The sequence below is a fragment of the Microtus oregoni genome, unplaced genomic scaffold, assembly GCF_018167655.1.
Source record: "Microtus oregoni isolate MIOR12 unplaced genomic scaffold, Mior012 000043F_ref0000047, whole genome shotgun sequence".
NCBI classification, from domain to species: domain Eukaryota; kingdom Metazoa; phylum Chordata; class Mammalia; order Rodentia; family Cricetidae; genus Microtus; species Microtus oregoni.
In genome coordinates this window covers 4,297,143-4,316,070 of record NW_024543210.1, presented here as the reverse complement: position 1 = coordinate 4,316,070, position 18,928 = coordinate 4,297,143, and the positions used below count along the sequence as shown (strand labels likewise).

General features: G+C 56.6%; 1 protein-coding gene across 5 annotated transcripts in view; it reads right to left on the bottom strand.

The window, feature by feature from the left end:
- The window catches only part of Begain (brain enriched guanylate kinase associated), a 33,887-nt gene extending 18,012 nt beyond the window's left edge, over positions 1-15,875 (bottom strand). For 2 of the 5 annotated variants that reach the window (XM_041633387.1, XM_041633391.1), the window contains exons 1-2: positions 15,765-15,875; positions 2,349-2,377 (exon numbers count right to left, since the gene is read on the bottom strand). In XM_041633387.1, coding sequence (XP_041489321.1) covers positions 2,349-2,377; positions 15,765-15,806 — 71 coding nt within the window. In that variant the 5' untranslated portion in view covers positions 15,807-15,875. Of the gene's footprint in view, positions 1-2,348; positions 2,378-2,745; positions 3,098-3,164; positions 3,262-3,653; positions 3,820-15,764 lie in introns of those variants that run through there. The other 3 variants (XM_041633390.1, XM_041633389.1, XM_041633388.1) reach the window with 3 other exon arrangements.
- Positions 15,876-18,928: the final 3,053 nt, after the last annotated feature.

Sequence of the window (18,928 nt, the reverse complement as noted above, 5' to 3'; positions counted from 1 at the left end):
TGGGCAGACTTCACTGTCCCCTATCCCTAGCCTGGGTGCCTGCTTTGAATGGCTGGGTTGGGTTTCAGCATCCCATACAGGGCCAGGTGCTTGGATGGAGTAAGAACCCTAGTGAAGAGGGTCCTTAGAGTCTCCAAGTTTTCTGTGCAGCTAAAAGAATAGGGAAAGGCTTCCTGGGCAGGGAGGACCATAGGGAGGTCAGTAATTTGCTGTGAGCTCCATGGCGGATCATGCTATGGGGTGAGAGTCTGGCAGAGGGGTGAAAGCAGTGAGAGTCCAGCTGCTTATCTGCTCACAAAAGGCTGCCACCAGAGTCATTCTGCAAGTTAGCTACCCAGGCTCAAGCCTGGGATGGGTGGGTAGAGGAGTGGGTGGATCCAAGGCTAGGCTTCCCCCAACTCAACCTAGGTCCAAATCCCAGGCTATAGCATAGAGAAATCCACATTCTCTGCCCCAGGAAGCAGAACCAAGCTCATACCTACCACCTCTATCTGGATAACCAAGACCCCTTCACTCAACCACAAATACCATTCTTCTTGCCTGGGACTGGGGAGTTACCCCCTCTCCTCACCCAGGACATTCTGTCTGGGCCCCTAGTGTGCTCCTGGCCCCAGACTAGCACCTCCCCCCACCCCCCAATATCCCTTGGCAGAGGTATTCATTCTGCAGCCGAGGAAATTCAAGATCCATAGGCGGAGTTTTAGCTAGATCTGTGGGACCACAAATCCTGTGACCACCCTGCAGGAGGTCATGTGACTGGATTTCCTTAGCCTCTGGTTCTTTTGGTCCCCAGGACCAACCCTCATCTCCAGACAGAAACCCATTGCGGCTCTTGGTACCCATACCATCAGTGAAGGAAGGTTCTGGAGGAAGCTGTGTGATTTAGAAGACCAGCTGCTGACAACAATAGGACCCTCCCCAATCCCAGGGGGTAGGACCCTTCCCACTCCAATTCCAGGAGGCATTGTGAGTTCCATCTTCAAGATCCCACCAAGTCTGGAAGGTCATGTGATCCAATTCAGTCCAGGGGCCCAAGCCCTAACCACTGCTCCCAGCCCTCCCTTTTCAGTCCAGGACAGGTCATCTGCCTACCTATGTCCCCAGTCAGGTTGATCAGACCCCAGGCCCAACACACAGACCACATTCAAGACCCTTGGCTAAGCATGAGGAGAGGGGGAGAGGAAGGAAGCTCAGGGAGTCTTTCTGGCTTCTGGAAATCTCTGAATTTTTTTTCAGTCCCAGTTGAGTTGGGCAGTGTCCCCTCAGGGCCTCAGTGTGGGGGTGATGATGAATAATAGCCAATGAGGGGCACCAGTGAGGGTCCTCGCGTGAGGAGGGAAGCCTGGGTTTGGGACTGAAGTCATTGCAATGACCATACAAATATGGCTCCCTAGGCCTGGATGCCTCCATTTTGACTTGGATCATGCAAGGTGGGCCTTGGCCCACTGACATCATCAGTTTTTGTTCTGAGGTTCCAAAAGACTGGACCCCCTCCCAGCTCAGGATATGCCGATTCCAGACCTGTGGTCCTCTGTTCTTGTCTCCAGATACCTGGATATCTGAGACCACTGACCAGTATTGAAGGTCAGCTGGGAAGGCCCAGCCCCTCCCCTGGAGCCAGGCCCTACCTTGGGCCAGGCCTGAGCTTAGTCAGGCCCTACCCCTCAGGGACTGATGGCCTGCTACCCAGTTTTTTCCATAATGACAATTTTGTCTTGGACAAAAGGGCCAAAAGACCCTTCAGGTCAGGGGCGAGGGCCCCGAACCCAGCACCAAAGGGCTGGGCCTGCTGACCACACAGACTGGGCCCTAGCTCCGGAGGAAAATGCTGGGGGGGGGGGTGGGGGGAAGGGGGGTTGTCCGAAGAAAAGGGCGACATCGCAGAAGCTGCGAATATTCAAATGGGCTGGTCCCTGGTCTGCCGCTCTCCGGGGCCCCTCGGAGCCCGGGCCCCCGCTCTAAGTTGGGGTGCGCGGGAAGGCCTTGGGGGTGCTCCGGGCCGCGGCCGCGGGGTTCCCCCAAAATGGCTCCAAGATGCGGGGCCTGAACAGTCGCGCGGGCTCCATCCCCGCCCGTCGCCATCGGTGCAAACTTCGCCACCCCGGTCGTGACAACTGTAGGCTCAACGGCGGGGACGAAATACTGGGGTCCTGGGGTCCCAGGGGGGCGAGTGCGCAATGGCCTCGGGGACCTGCCCGTGATGACGCCCCTGCAGCAGCCGCCCCGAGCCCCGGGCACTGCCAGCTGCGCACCCCGATTTGTCACCCGCGCCCACCCTGCGCCTATCTGGCCCCGCCGAACCCCCAGCCCGCCCTCCCCCTCACCCCCAGCCCACCCGCGGCACTCACCTGAGTTTCTCCATGTCTGCGGCAGAGGCCTGCGGAGAGCAAAGGAGAGGGTCAGCGCGCGGCAGGGCAGCCCCGCTCGCGCCCCAGCCCGTACCCCCGTGCCTCAGTGGGCGCGCCGGGCCACAGCCGTGTAACAGGTGAGCCTGCCCGGGCCGCCACCGAGTTACGCCCCCCGGACCGAGCCGGGGACCGGTCGGGGACGCAAGGCGCAGCGGCCCGGGCGGCTAGCGGCCTCGCTGTCAAAGGGGCCCCTCCGTGTCCGTCGACTCTCGGGCGGCCACGGACCCCGCCGCTCCCCGGCCCTCCGTTAACCCCTGCTGCCCCGTTCCCCCCATCCGTCCCACCCGAGCCCCCCAGCGCAGGAGCGCTGAGTCGCTAGAGTGTTAGAACCGCGTACCCGGTCGGCGCTCACGCAGCCCGAGGGGAACGGCATCGAAGCAGGCACTCTCGTCTCCGCTCGGGACCCTTCTGTCTCTGATCCTGGGGTTCGGGGTCTGCCCCCCCTTCTGGGCCCGAGGGATTAACCCCGGCAAGCCCAGTTCTCCGGCGGGGTTCCGAGCCGCTGGCGCAGACCCGCCCGTGCGCGGTGTGAAGACCCTCTGGGCGGGACGGCACCTCCGCACCTCCGGGACCCACTAGCCCCTGTTAACCCTGCGGATTTTGGCGAACCCCGGGGACGGCGAGCGGCCCGAGCGGGATCGTACTTCCTGCGCACAACGGGCTCTTCTGCGCTCGGCCGAGGCCGTCCCCGGGGCTGCCCCTGCCCTCCCGCTAAAGGCTGCGCTGGAGACTGAACCCTGGGACGACGCCACAGACCTGAGTAGACTGATGGCTGCCCATCCCGGACCCTCGCGCAGGGCGCCCGCGTCCGCGTCCGCCGGGAGCGCGCTCCGCTCGGTCCGGGCCCCACGCCGCCTCCCCCACCGCCCCGCCGAGCGAGGGCGCAGCCCGGCCTTAGAGCCTCGGCCAGACTCGGCAGCAACTTCCCGAGCGCCCGAGCAGGCCTCCCCCTGCGCACCCCCAGCCTCAGTTTCCTCTCCTGAAATCTGAAGGAGGGAAGGCGGGAGGAGCTCGGACAGGCGCTCTGCTGCACTCAAGCTCTGGCGGGCAGCAGAGGGGCTGGGTTAGGGAAAGGACCCCTGGGGCGCCCGGTGGGCTTCCGTTCCCGAACACTTTAATAAAAGTTTACAAAAAGCACAAGCCCAAACCCCCCTTCTACAAGTCCTCCTTCAGGATCAGAGTTCTATAGTTAAGAGTTTGGCGCATACCAGCACGACCCCTAACGCCCCTCTTCCCCAGGCCCACCTTTCCGAGTTCCCATCACAGTACTCATCTCCTTTACTGGGTCCCAGCATACAGCAGGCGTTCAATAAACACGGACATCGCATGCCTGGGTCCTATGGCACCGAAGTAAGGCTTATCCAGCCTTCCCCTGGCTGACTGCGAGTTACTACGCAGGAGCCCCGGATCTTCCCAGGACACCCAACACCCTGCAGTCTTGGCCTCCTGGAGCCAGCGCAGGGTGGGAGGAGCTGTCCACTCGCAGGGTCAGAGCCAGCCAGGATGAAACCAACCCCCCCCAATCCAAGAGCTCATCTACCCATCCATCCACCAATGGCTCCCCACTCATTCGGTGGCTGGCGGGGATTCTACCACCAGGGAGGAGCGCGAGGGAGGGCAGCAGGCTCTCCGGGGGCTAATCTGGAGGTACATCTCCACCCCAAGTCTGGGGTTCGTTTTAAGGAAAGACACCTGCCCTCAGCCCAGGGTGGTAGCTCATTCCAGCCACCAGGGCCCTAGATCTACAAGAAGCCGGGCCCTCAAGCTGACAGGGCTTGTTCGGGTCTGGACGCCATTCATAAGAGGCCTCTTCCATCCAAAGGCAGGGGCCATCCCTCTCTGTCTTCAGCCTCCTCAATCACTCAAGTCAATGACCTGCTGGGGCATTTGTCTGGAATTAATAAGAATGTATTAAAATTTAATTTTAAAAAGCTAGCATCAATTATTTACATTGACTATTTCAGCTCTTCTAGAAGTCCGGTCTGGGAACCCCCCACCTCCCAAGGGACTGGGAAAGAGGCAAGGGAGGTGGTGGGTAGCTTTGTGGCTAGGGTGGGGGCTGGGTGGGGCAGGAGACAATGGGAATGCAGCCCCTGCCCTTTCCTTAGCTGTTTCTGATTCTGGCTCCAGGCTTTGATCCTCCTCTGACCTCCAAGACCAGTGGGTCACCACAGGTCCTGACCTTTCTAGCCCACCTCCACAAGCAACACTGCATGTGGGGTAGCTACTGTGTTTAGTTCCAGCCAGATAGAAGTCCATGTCTTTTTGCCAGTGCTCTCTGGATGAGAGCAGCCTGATCTGGTGGAGGAGGGGCCGTGAAATCTGGAGTTTCAAGGAACTGGGGAACTGAGGCTGGCCCTCCTAGGCCTTGTGCAGTTCAAGACTTGTTCTTGCCTTCACTAATCTCAGACCTGGGGAGGTGTGGCCCAGGGGACCCTTGCTTTCCAGCATCTTCACCTGAGCATTTTTGAGGACACACCTCTCTTTCAGGCACTTGTCACCTCCTGCAGGACCCACTGGAGTGCCCTGAGCGCCCCCATCATAAGCCCTGAGCCCCAAGCAGGGTGGGCCATCTTCTTCCTTCCACCTGCGTCTTTATCCCCTGTAAAATCCTCATGAGACAAGTACCAAATGCCAGAGGCCCAGAGGCTTGTCTTGACTTGGCACTGTCTCTGTGTCACCTCGGCGTGATGACTTGCATACCCCATGTACTCCCTTGAGGAGGTAGGTGGCTGTGCCTTGTTGAGGATTGGAACACTGGGTCCTGCCTAGCAGAAACTCCATCCTACTGCACACAGGCCACACAGTTTTCTGTCTCAGGATCTTTGTATTTTGAGGATGCTATGCTCAGACTACCGCCCAGTGAATGCCTTCTCCAGCTACCCCGGTAGCACAGAACCCTCCACACTGGTTACTATGTCACTATGGCCAGAGCAAGGTGGCATTCCAATGCACAGGTAAGGGACAGTCTTTGTGAACGAAGGTGCTTTAAATCCAGTCCTGTTGTCAGAGTCTCATCCTCCACGGGTCCACCCTGGTCCTCCCTGAAGCCTGCTACTGCCAGCTGGAGGCCTGGGCCCCTAGGTACCCAGCAAATAGCTCTGTCCATTGAAGAGATGGGGATGTCTTCACACTACCTGCTCCACACACATCTGAGGTGCATACTAAAAACACTTCAAAGAGCAAGGCAGATGGGGGGAGGACCTGCATTAAGCCTGGGCTCTGGACTTACTGAGACCTGAGCTCATCCTTACTTCTCTTTCCTTAGCTATGACTCTTTCACTTCCATCCTAACAGGAACTGAGGAAACAGCCTAAACACGTGACTGCAGTGGAAGAAATCCCCTGAGTAGCTGTGTGACCTCGGGCAAGGCTCTCGCCCTGTCTGAGCCTCAGTGTTTCATCTAGTAAGGAAGGATGGGACACCCTCTGGGGATGCTTCTGCGACAGGTGGGCCTGTGGAAGCGGCTGTCCTGAGGACTAGGCTGCAAAGGGTGCCTGCTCCAGAGAGTCAGCCTTTACATGGCTATTTGGGGGAAGACTTCTCCCAAGGGACCTTACTTTGCTTCTGGCATATCTGCATTCATTCAACAAACACGGGTTGGGCGCTGAGATCCCATATTGGGGAAGGGCAGTGTCTACTCCAGCTGGGAACACTCAGTACCCCAGGAGTCTAGCAGAAGCTCCGGCACCAGGTCAGTAGGGGACAAGGTAGAGGCAGAAAGGCTGTCGGACACAGACAGGCTAGCGAGTGACGAGAGGAGATTGGGACTCTGCTCTAGAGGGTCTGAAGTTGCCTGCCCACTCAGCAGAGGCAGTGATGGAGACAAAGACATCTGGAATTGGGGAACAGGGTCAGGAAATGCAGATGTGGGAGAGGCCAGAGCAGAGGCGTCACTTAAGATCCCCATACTGGTCAGTGTAGCCAACAGAGATCACAGGAGCCAGGATGGTACCTGCAGGCTTTATGGGGAGTCTCTAGGAGGAGGGAGAGGTCATCTTTCTGTCATGGCTGGGTCATAGAAGAGTTAAGGAAAGGATCTAGCATCCCTAGGCAATCCTCAGGGCTTTGTCTGTGCTGTGGGGTCCCCATGGCAACTTCAGCTGATGGGGGCAAGGAGGATGCCCATCTAAGGCTTCCCAGAAAGTTAGCCTGGCTTGGTGCTGTCCAAGAAGGAAGCAAGCCATCCTTGGGTACAGTAGACCCTCCCTCCTTGGGCTTTTTTGGGCTCTGTGAGGGCTCACAGGGATCCCCCTCCAACCCCAGTACATTCATCTCCCAGGCCTGCGCCTGCAAACTGGCCTCCCAGGCTAAATCTGGCCTGCTAGCATGTTGTATTTGGCCTGTTTGAGGTTTCTTTCTTTCGTTATCTCTCTCTCTCTCTTTTTAAATGTTTGAGCCAACATTTAAAAAATTGGAAGAGTTTACATTTTAAAATCCATATTTTTGGCTTCTACTGAAAAATTTGGAAGATCTAGCAACTCCGTCCCACATTCCCACATGGTAGGAGACAGGGAGCATGAAGCAGCTGCCCTGTGGGGGTTCCTGGGGCTCCGTGAGGGAGGCACTTTCCAAACCCAGAGGTGACCACTTGCTCAAGGTCACTCAACACCACCCAGCACATTGTCACAACTCTACCGTACCACACCATTGCCTTGATGCCTCTTGATTTCTTTTAGACACTTTGATTCTCAGCAAACAACAACAACCAAAGGTTGGCTTTTAAGTCACTTGCAGTGGGGTATGAGGGAGCCTCAGTCCCGAGTCTGTAGCGGTTGAAGTTTCCTGAGAGCTTCCACACTGACTTCTCACTCATCTAACCACTCCAGACAGCCAGACAGGACAGAGGCAGGATTCCAACCCGACACCACGTGTTTCGGCAGCTACTCCTTCCCCAGAGGAGCTGCTGAAGGCCAGGCACGAGGCCGGTTCCACCCCACTGTGAACCCCTGGCCCAACAAGTCCCCAAGACTTTTGACTTCAAGGCACCCCTCCAAGGTTCTAACCAGAGCCTTGGGACAGAGCTTTCCAGAAGTCTGGGTTTCAGCAACTCCTCTGGGGCCATGGTCTTCATAAAGAGAGGGGTGAGGGAGAGAGAGAGAGAGAGGGAGAGAGAGAGATGTAACATATACAGAGCCCAAAGCTGCAGACAGTCGAGGTCCCAGACGATTAGTAGTGCCTCATTGGGGAGGTGGGGACAGCAGGAAGAGTCATGTACTGCTGGGAAAACTGAGGCCCATGGAGGCAGGAAGACCCATCCAGTCACACAGCAGGTAGCTGGCTCTGGGGGACTCTGGCGGAGGCTTTGGGGACCTCTGAGAAGCAGAACTCCATGCCCCCCTCCTAGGAATGGCCCTGGAGGTGGCCATGAGGGAAGACTGAAAGTTCACTGTAGCTGGGTTCTGCAGTGTCCTTCCCTGAATACTGAGGGATACAGAACAAGACAGTCAGGAGCTTAGAGCAGGATGAGCCAATAGGAACGTGAACCTCTCTAGACCACTAACTATCCTGGTAGCTATAGTGCTTTGCTAATTGAGTCGGCCGAGACAGAATCACAACTACAGAATGAGCTCTGTCCCCGGTACACAGGGTATCTTTAGCAGCCTAGAGCCTGTGGTGAACTGGGAAGGCTCTGTTGACCCAGCAATGATTTTAATATTGTTACTAGCATTGTTTACTCAGAGCCCAGACCCCACCCAGTTTGTTGCTCTGAAGCCAGAACATTCACTCTCTTAGTGACTCATGCTTTGGGTGCTTACAGCCTGACACAATCATATAATACAGTATGATGAGGGGGTCAGACAGGACCTGTGGGGAACAGACTCATGCTCGTGGTGGGGGTGGGGTAGGATGAGGACTCACCCGGTACATGCTGGGGGAACCAGCTGGATCTCCCTGCTTGCTGCTGCCCATGCCAAGGTCTCTGGTGCCTTTGGCCTCCAAGGAATGCGGGGGGCTCTGAGCCAGGTCCTTTTCCTCTGAGGCTTTGGCCTTGGGTTCCTGGGCTGGTACCACGCTGTGCTCACCTGGAGAGGGCTCCTGGCTGTGGCCTTGAGGGCCCCTGAAGCCCTCCAGGGTCACTGGATCCAGCACACGCACAGTGACCTCATCCAGGAACTTGGAGAAAGGGAGCCTGGCCTCCCGCCGACGGCTCAAGCGGGCAAGGGATCCCCCAGCAACCTTGCAGCCTGAGCTAGGGGATTCTTCCGGGGAAGGAGAGCCAGGAGATCTCAATGCCCTGGCCTGGCAGAGGCCTGCTGTCCAAGTGGGGTGGGAAACAACGCTCTCTAGGCCTGTGTCGGGGCTCTGCTTGTGGCCATGTATCTCACTCATGTGGGCTTCTGCCCTGGATGGCAGGAGGGAGCTGGAATCTACCCACTCAGGGCTAGCAGGACCAGGGCTTTGGGCCTGGGAGCTGACCCCTGTAAGCATCCTTCTCAGGCCGTCCAGCGTCACATTTTCCTTCATCTGTTTCCACAGGCTGGGCACTCATGCCCTCCAGGGCAAAGCCACGAAGACCAGCCAATGCCCTGCTACCCATCGACCCAGTGCCAGCCTGTGGTGGTCCCACCCCCAAAATTGACTGTCACTAAATGTAAGCTTTGGGGCTGGATGCCAGAGAGAGAAGGTCATGTCCTCATCTCTCCCTGGTGGGCAGACAGGGACTGCCATGGTTGGAGCTAGGTACAGGGGACAAAAGGACAGTCATAGCCACCACTCAGTACAGGCACAGGGAAGGCATAACTGCAACAATGGGACCAGATTACAATCTGGTGCCCATCGTACCTCCATTCTTCCTGATCAAGAGCCGGCATTCAGGGCCAGGAGATGACTCGGGGGTAAAGTGCAAACATCAGGACTTGCGTTCAGATCCTAAGCACTCAAATGAAAGTGGGGGATGACAGTGCATATCTTGTTACTTCAGCACTGCATGCATGGAGGCAGGATGCCTGGAGCTCTTTGGCTAGCCACCTTGGCTGAATTGGTGAGCTCCAGGTCTAGTGAAGAGAGTCTGTCTCAGAAAATAAGATCGAGTGCAATAGAGGAAGAGAACTAGCATCACCTCTGGTATTCACATGTACACACACACACACACACACTCCCCAAAAGAACCTGCATTTTCATCTAAAATGTAAGATAGCCAACTAAAATTCCACACTTCCCAGGCTTCCTTGCAGCCAGGGAGATATATGCCGGATGTATCAGTTAGGGAGCACTTTAACACACACCAGGCGGCTTTCCCGTGTCCTTCAGGCTCCAGCTCTAATACCCTCTTGCATCATGCTCTGGAGCTGGAGCTGTGGCAGTCACATTGCACCATGAAGCATACTTGTGGCAAAGGCCATATGCAAAGGCAAGAGGAACACAAAGACAAAGCAAAACTGGATCCTTGCTGACTACTGCATCCTCACAGTAGCCCCATGCCTCTCGCCCGTGATGTCACTGTAGCTTGAGAAAGACAACCCTGTACTGCTTAAGTCACACTTACTTCTAGTCTTGACTGCTAGCAGCTACATACAATTGAGATACACAGGGATGAGGTGGGAGGTGGTGGCTGCCAAGTCTGGAGCAGGGGACCTGTAGTACTGGCCCAGGTGCAGTGACGGGGGTGGGGGGAGGGAGGAAAGCTGTGTACCGGTGCCACCTTCAGCTTCAAAGGAAACTAAAGCTTGTGGCAGGTCCAGGCCCTCAGCCAGCTGGCAGCCTCCACTACTACCTTGGCACTGCCTGCCCACACTGTGCACCTGGAAGCCTGCTGAGATGCTGTAGGGCAAGCCCCCACGGTCCCAGATTTCTGGGTGCTGCTAGTACCTCTTTGAAGCCCATAATACCCAGCCAAGTGGCTGCAGGGATCAGCTGTCCAATGCGGGCAAACTACACCAGCTCTGCTCCACCCTGACCACCTCCCCGCCATCTCCATCATCGCTTCTCAGGCCCCAGGTGACACTAAGTCTCCCTCCCACCTCTGTGGTCACCAGTCTCTTACATGTGGCAGCACCAGCTTTGTAAATCCCCAGTCTAGGTGACTTGACAATGTCACATGTCTACACAGCTTGCAGAATTCTGAAGACCCAGAGCCGCCCCTCCATTGTACCCAGCTGGTAGATGGGTGGATGGATGGGTAGGTGAATGGGTGTGCAAGGGAGTGAGTGGATGGATGGATGGGTAGGTGGATAGAGTAATGGATGAATAGGTGAATGAATGAATGGATGGATGGGTAGGTGGATAGAGTAATGGATGAATAGGAATAGGTGAATAAATGAATGAATGGGTGGATGGGAGGGTAGATGGGTGGATGAGAGGATAGATGGGTGGATGGATGGGTAGGTGAATGGGTGTGTAAGGGAGTGAGTGGATGGATGGATGGATGGGTAGGTGGATAGAGTAATGGATGAATAGGTGAATGAATGAATGAATGAATGAATGGGTGGATGGGAGGGTAGATGGGTGGATGGATGGGTAGGTGAATGGGTGTGTAAGGGAGTGAGTGGATGGATGGATGGGTGGGTGTGTAGGTGGATGGGTGTGTCAGGGAGTTAGTGGATGGATGGATGGATGGACATGTGGATAGATAGAGTAATGGACAAATAGGTGAATGAATGAATGAATGGATGGATGGGTGGGTGTGTAGGTGGATGGGTGTGTCAGGGAGTTAGTGGATGGATGGATGGACATGTGGATAGATAGAGAAATGGATGAATAGGCGAATGAATGAATGAATAGATGGATGGGTGTGTAAGGGAGTGAGTGGGTGGATGGGTGATCTGTAGGTGGAGATGGAGCAGTATGTGGAAAGATGGATGGGTATGTGGGGAGTGGGAGGACTGACGAATGGATGGATGCAGGAATGGGCGAACGGATAGATGAATCCATGGAGGGGTGTGTAGGGGAACGGATGAATGGATATGTCAAGGGGTGGGTGGGTAGAGTGAAAGACCTACAGGTTCAGATGCTGGCTCACAAGTATCTCAAACTGATGGGAACCTACTGTGGGCTGGAATTTGGATGAAGACACCAGGAGGAATCTCCAGTCCCTGGAAGAACCAGTGTCCCCGTCACAACCCACAACAGCTTCCCCTGTATTCCCAACATCCCATTATCCCCTACCCCATCACTTGCTAGAACAATGGTCCATCAGACCTTAGGGTGCTACCGCATGTAACTGCACCCAGGCTGGCAGGGTAGACAGGGCAATAGGGAGTGTGGTGGGCAAGGGTCCCAGTAGGACTTGGAGCTCGCTGGCAGGGGCTCACATTATCTGTGGTATTAGTATGCATGGTCCCTGGAGGGCCCGAGGGCCCTGGCCAGCAGGTCCTTTGAGCCTATTCCTGAGTTCCAATCACATCCTGAGGATGACACTGGCCATCACAACTGGCAGTCTGGGCCTGCCGGCCTCTTGGTAGTCTGAGTTACTATCTCTGAAGGGGTTTCCTGCTTCTGACCTGCACACACTGCCTGAGCTCATCACGGCACCACGATCCCACTGGCGGTTTGCATGGCAGGTCTAGTCTCCCCTGTGGTGGCATAGGGCACTTGGTCTTTCAGGTGAAGATGTCAAAGACCCCGGAGACAGCAAGAAGAGGTAGACATTGCCTGCTGCTCCAGGAGAACCACCTACAGGCAGGTGGTAAGCCCTGGAAATCCAAGTCATCTTGTTCTCATAATTCTCCAAGCTACAGAAGCCACTCTGTATCTAGAGGGAGAAGTGGGGTGAGCAGGGTTACTGGGAAGACACACGGCCCACCATAGGCCACGTATGGAGCAAATGGGAGAGAGACCACAGCCTCACACGCCTCGCCATAGACCATGTATGAACCAAGCACCACAGAGACCCCGGCCTCTTTCTCACATTCTCCTCCAAGCGCCAAATTTGTACCAAGCTCCCCTTCACAGATAGAAATCTGAAAAGTCCCCTGGGACACAGCTTCCTATGGATAACCCAAGATTCCTTCAGGGCAGCCACAGCTCTTGGGTATCTGAGTCCCTGGCAGTTCATATCTGCTTGGTGGTTTGTGTCCACCCAGAATTTCCCCTCATTCCCCAGAAAGGAGGCAAGCTCAGGCCCCAGTCCTTCCACACCCCCTGCCCCTCAATCCAGGAGAGAAGTCTCTGTGCGGCTGTCAGGCTGGTTGCTCATCTTTGGATGGGACATCATGGCTGCCATGTGATTTCCTAAATTCATTCACAGATGGGCACATTCCTTGGTGCTATGAGCACAGTGGCTGCCGATCTGGGCTTCTCTCCACCCTGAAACCCACAAGGAGGAGTCACCATGAGGGTGTGATCCTCCTTCAGGTCTGCTCAGTTGTCTTTCTCTGGAGCAGAGGGACCGAGGGACATATGAACAGCCAGCAATGGCCAGAGGTCATGGCCTGATGCTCCACCTTCTCACTATTCCAACTGCCTTCCGCCCACAGGTTCTGTAACTCTGCACCCGCCATCCGCTGACAGGCACTTATCCATCCATTACTTGCAGTCTCACTCCTGAATCCACTGTCTACCCGCTCAACCGTGCACCATTCCCGGTTTGTCTTCATGGGTTGATATGTGCACATCTCTGCACAGACCTGGGGCCACATCTTATCCACCGTCACTGCTCTTCTTGAATCCCTCTGCCCATCCAATCCTATCATCATCTTACAGGCACCCAAGGTCCTCCTTACCCCAGCACTCTCTCATTAACCCGTCTATCTACACATCCATTCTCTCATGTTCACAGTCACACATTCTGATGCTACCTCTGGATTCACCCAGCTCTCCACCCCTCTATCCCCTGGCCTCTATACAGCCACCCACCCATTCACCCATGGGCCCTGTCCTTAGGCCTTCAGTCATGGACATTGTCTTCTGCCTATTGGGTCCTCTCTCTAGACCAACTCTGCATCTCCTTCCACCCATCCTTTTGCCCCCTATAACCATCAAGCTTTCCTCCCATCACCCACCTATCCAGCAATCTATTCGCTTATGCTCGGTCTGTCCCGTTACAAACTCCCATCAATACACCACCACCACATCTCATCTCTATTACTTTCCCCAGGCCTGACGTCTCCTCTCCGTTCCTTCCCAGCATGCACCACCAGCGGCATGACTTGGGACCTCTTCACCTGTCTCCCTACTCCACCTTGGTTCAGAGACAGTTGGTCTGACACCACTGCAGCCCCCTAGGGCTGGGTTAGCTGCTGCTTTCCCCCAGAGGATGCCCTTAGAGGCACCATCCTGACCACCAGGCTCAACTAGTGAGACATAGAAACACCTTCTTATCCTCTGCTACACTGGCCAGGGTCCACATCTCTCATTAGACTGTGAACTCCTGAAGGTCAGTTTACCTAAGTGTGTCCGAGGAAACAATGCAAGGTGAACAGAGAATGTCCCAACTCATTCACCCGTCCGTCTTTCCACATTCCCATGACTGCCCCAGCAGCTGTGGCCACTAGTCATCTGCTGGGGCCTGCTCTGGGCCACTCTCCAGGCTATGTCAGGTGCATGGCCTCTGCTGGTCTCCATCGAGGTCTGGGGCCTTGCCTGACATCACACAGCAAATCACTGGCAGAACAGAGACTGGGACCCAGAGCTTCAGACCGAGCCAGAGTCCTCCATCAGTCTCATGACCACCTCCGAGGCAGGGTGGGAGTAGAGAAGGGACCGTGGGGGCAACTATGGACCAACACAGCAAGCTTAGGTGCTCTGAACATCAGACCTGTGCTGGAAGGACCCTGGCCTATGGCAGCCACATTTCGTCAAGATGCTTTTCTCAGGCTTTCTGACTCCTCCCTGCAAGCCCTGTTCTTCTACCCCAATGCAAACTTTACCTCCTCCAACTTAGCCTGTGAGCTCTGGGGATATCTTGTAGACTGTCTCCAAGACATAGACTGATGGAATGCTGTCACTTCCTCCTATTGGCTAGTTCATCCACTTATCCATCCATTCATTCTTCGAGGTGCTGTTGTAGGGAGGGTGCTGGTGACACTACCCTATACACACTTGGTATTCTATAAATGGAAGCCGCTGCAGGCCAACCGGGTGCTCAAGGCCTTTGAGAGAGAGTAACGGGAAAGTTCCTGTCCAGACTGCTTCAGACTGAGTTATGCTCTTGGGTCCCTGAGGGTTCCCCACCCAACTTCTAACCTATGGGAAGCTGCTACAGGCCATGGCCCCAAGCAGCTCTGCTTCCCCACAGGTTCCAACAGCTCCAGGTTTTGTCACAGGAATGTACACACGTGAGACAGTAACTCGGGAGGGTCCTCGGTACCGTGCAGCAGCCCCTCGCCCGGCGCCTGCATCTGCCACTGCTCACTTTTCAGAGCCGCCTTGATTATAGTGAGATGCGAGGAAATTAAGGGTTTGCAGGAGGCTGCCAGGTCTTGCTGCCGCCTCCCCGTCCTCCTTGTCACAGATGCCAGGCAGTGCCGCCCCCAACGGCCACTTGCCCTAGTGGGCTGTCCAGACACACCCCAGTGGTTAAGGGGCTTCCTCCTAGAGACCTTCTCATAGCCGGGACTTGCTCCTGGCCAGTGGAGTAACTGAGGTTCAAAGAACTGAAGAGACCACCCCATGGTCTCCAGGGTCCCGGGGTATTGGGACCTCGGGATAAGGCAGTCCATGAACACGATGCCCCCATCTGCACCCAAGGCTCTAGGTCAGGGACTGCACTGGTGGGTCACCCCTGGCCACCAGGGCTGGCTGCACACTTGCATGTCTCACTTTTCCTGCAGTCAGCCCTTGCTCCAGGGGACCTTCCCGGCTCCCATCCTGCTCACTCAGGAAATTCTGGGATGTCGCCTACACAGCTCCTGCCCCAAAGGAACCTCGCTATGATGGGGTGGGCACATACGAAGAAGGAAACACCTCTAAACCGGGCAGGAAGCAGAAATGCTAGGGGCAGAGATTCCCAGCCAACGTGCTGAGGCTCTGTGAACTGGTCAGAGTCTGCGGGGCGGCCCTGGCCGAGGCCCTGCCTCCCCAGCCTCAGTTTCCTCCCCTGTCAGTAGAAGGGCTGCTGGCGGCCTACTAAGGCGGCCTGAGAGGAGGGTGCCCGAGACTTGCGCGTGCCCATTTGCGGCCCACGCTCGGGAACCAGCCCCTGTCCAGTCTCCTTCCGGCTCTGCGGCCTCTCTGCGGCCGCCCTCCCTCCTCGAGCGGGGTGGGCTCAGCCGGGCTCCCCGCATCCGCCTTCCGCACGTCCTCAGGCCGCACGCGCACAGCAGCCGCGGAGGCCCAGCCGCCCCGCCCCGCGCGAGGGCCCCGGGCCCCGGCGCCACCCAGGGCCGCGGCGGGCGCGCGCAGGGACCTCCCCGGCGTGGTGCCCGGCGCCCCGCCCAGCCCCGCGCCCTGCCCGCTCGGCTCCCGGGTACTCACCGCCCGGCGAAGCCGGCCCGGCCGCCGGCTGCCCGTCCACATGGCCCCGGCTCTGCGCGCCCGAGCCCGCGGCCGGGGCTCCCCAGCGCCCCGCTTCCCGCAGGGAGCGCCCGCCCCCCGCCCCCGGCCCGGCTCCCCGCCAGCCCCGGCCCCGCGCAGCCGCGGCTGCTCCGGCGCTTCTCCGCGCCGCGCCCGGCCTGGGCGCACGTGGTGGGCGCGGGGCGCACAGGCAGCGCACGGGGTGAATGAGTCCCGCGCGCATGAATGGCGGCGGGCATGAATGAAGGAGTGCGGGGCACAACGCCTCGGGTCCCAGGCAGTGCCTGGGTTGACATGCAGGGGGGCTTCAACATTTTGTAGGCACCTGCTGTATACCAGCTAGCCCCTCTCAGGTCCCCGGGGACTAACTTTGCATCAAGAGACAGGTGCCAGCCTTCAGGGAACTCGGAGTTTACAGTTTACAGTCGAGAAAAGTAGCTTCCAAGGGTGTGACCTGCTCTCCAGGCTTCTGCCAGTGCCTGGCCCCCATCCCAGTCAAGGACTCCTTAAACTGCTACAGCCTTCCGCCCCTTTCCTAGCCTGACCTGTAAATCTGTTTTTGTTTATTTTTGGGTGGGGTGAGGGCATCTTCCTTCTTTGCAAGAAGTAATCAGAAAGGGAGAGTGACTTTAGGAGGACCACTGTGACTGGGATGGAGCATTTCTCTCCTTTTCCCCAGTAGCATTCAGGACTTGCCCGATCCTGGCCCTGGGTGAGACACTCTGGCATAGAGGGTCTGATGTTCCCAACTAGACTGGAGCATATGTGGAAGTCAGCATAAGTCCTGAGAACTCCAGAGTCTCTCTGGGACATGTGTCATATGCCAGCAGCAGCCAGCATATGAACGCATGGGACCAGGAAGGATCTAGGGCGAGACAGACTGCAGGGCCTGCCTTTGGCCTCCCTCAGGGCCTGCTGGCTCAACGGTTCATGCTTGCTAATAGTTTCCAAACACAAGGCAGATAAGAGGGTATTGCCAGCGAGTATGGCATGTATGTTGATTTTGTACTGTGGTAAAATATGCATGTAAGAGTTACCATTTTAATCACCTTTAAATGTACAATCCAGGGGCAGCTGTCACGGGGCTGTCACCACCATCCACCTCTCGGTCTTGTGTGCTGTGTACGTTGTGGCTTCTTCTTTTCTCCTTTAATTAGGGGAGTAGCTGGTGCATTCAGGCACAGTGACAGTGCAGAGAGAAGGTGCTGATGGCAAAGAGAGAGAGAAGGCAATGCAACCGAGTCTCTAGGAGGAGCCGGCAGCTGAGGAGGCTGAAGCTAAGCACTACCCCCCTTCATAGGTACCAGGGACATTCTTGGGTAACAGGTGCAGAAGGGGAGGTGCAAGTGAGCCTCAGGAGGCCCTTCTTGACTCTAGAGGCATGAACCACAGTTGGGACAGGAACAAGAAGGCAGCTACAGTTCATGGTGGCCAGCTCAGGCTAACCCCTGACTCTCTAGTGATATGTCCTTTGCTCTGGGGACCTGGGTTGCCCCATCCTGAGTAGAGAGGTATGGACCACTCCCGATCTTTGAGGTTCTGATCTCACTAAAGTCTCTAACAGAGGTAGAAGGGCCCAGCCAGCCCTAAGGTCCTACTCCCCCGCCCCCCCCCCCATACACACTCCTAAAGTCCTGAAGGGAAAAACACAGAATGCAGATGCAGTCCATGGAACAGGGCTCTGTCTGCATTTTCTGCCCTCGGCTGTAGCCTTTCCCTAGAGATGGGTCCTGCTCAGATGAAGCCAGAACGTTCTCCTCCGCCCTGCCTCCTCCGCTGCCAACGCACAGATGGCTGGGGAGGAGGGGGAGGAGCTGGTGGCTCCTGTCTGCCATACCCAGAAAGCCTGCAGACTCAGGCCAGGCTTGCCTTCAACTAGCCCTTGCTTCAACTAGCCTGGCTCCCCAGTTGTTCCCACAGTCTTATTCCATCCCTCCTCCCGCAGGCCCCCTCCCTTTTCTACCCATGGTGGGGAGGCAGGAAGAAAGCTGGCCCTGGTTGTGGGTTTCTGTCCCTGCCATATTCCATATAGGAGATGGTCTTAGTCCCCTGTACAAACGGTGCAGCTGCAGCTTACTGTCCATGCCCCTTCCCAAAGACTGTTTACTAGCGAGGAGAAAGCTGATCAAGGATTTGAGCGCTCGGTTGATTCTGGCGCAGTGCTTCCCACTCACGTCTGACCTTCCACAGGACCCTCCCCCAGGTAGAGGAAAGCCTGGGAGTACCACCCAAAGTCCCTCAACAGTCGCAGAGCCCAGCGCCTTTGTGTGTGGGGCAGCAGAGCACAGCAACCCAGCAGGCTTCCCAGAGGGTGGAAGGTGGGTGGGCTGGGGGAACACTGCTCTGTGTGGCAGAGGCCTTTGTCCTCGGCTCCTGGCCCCATTTAGCTTCTGTTGGGTGGGACAGGAGAAAACACTAGGTGCTTGCAGAGCACTGGCACTGGAACCCTCATCATCACCTTCCCAGATGTCTGGACCCTAGGATTCCTTATCTGTCCCCTATACTTGTGCCATCTAGGAAACAGGGTGGGGGCTTCTCCTTCAGCCGTGTCCTGGTTATTTATTTATTTATTTATTTATGTATTTAGAGACGGTTTCTCTGTAGCTTTGGAGCCTGCCCTGGAACTCACTCTGTAGACCAGGCTGGCCTCGAACTCACAGAGATCCACCTGCCTCTGCCTCTCGAGTACTGGGATTAAAGGCTTGTGCCACCACCACCCAGCTCAGCAGTGTCCTTGCTGGGCTGGGACAGTCACAAGATGTTCCCCCAAAGAGCATTTGTCTCAGTGAGACCTCTGTTCTTCCAAGGCCCTCCCTCTCCTCCCTGAGCACTCACTGCTGTGTCTCTACATGCCGGAGACTATCACAGGCTGCAGCTCTTGCTGTACTGTGAGTCTGGCAGGCAAGGTTCTTGCTGTCTCCCCAGCTCTACAGCGAGGAGCCTGGTTCCCAGGACAGCCCAGCTCAGGCTCTCCAGCCACAGGCTCACAGGGCTTTTCTGTCTCGTAGCCCTTCCAGGCTTGTCCAACCCCAATGCACCTACAGACATGCTTACTGTATCCTGATCAAACAATCAAGAAAGCGCCAGTGGCCCCTGGAATAGTGCAGTAGGGTGGGGCTACCTGG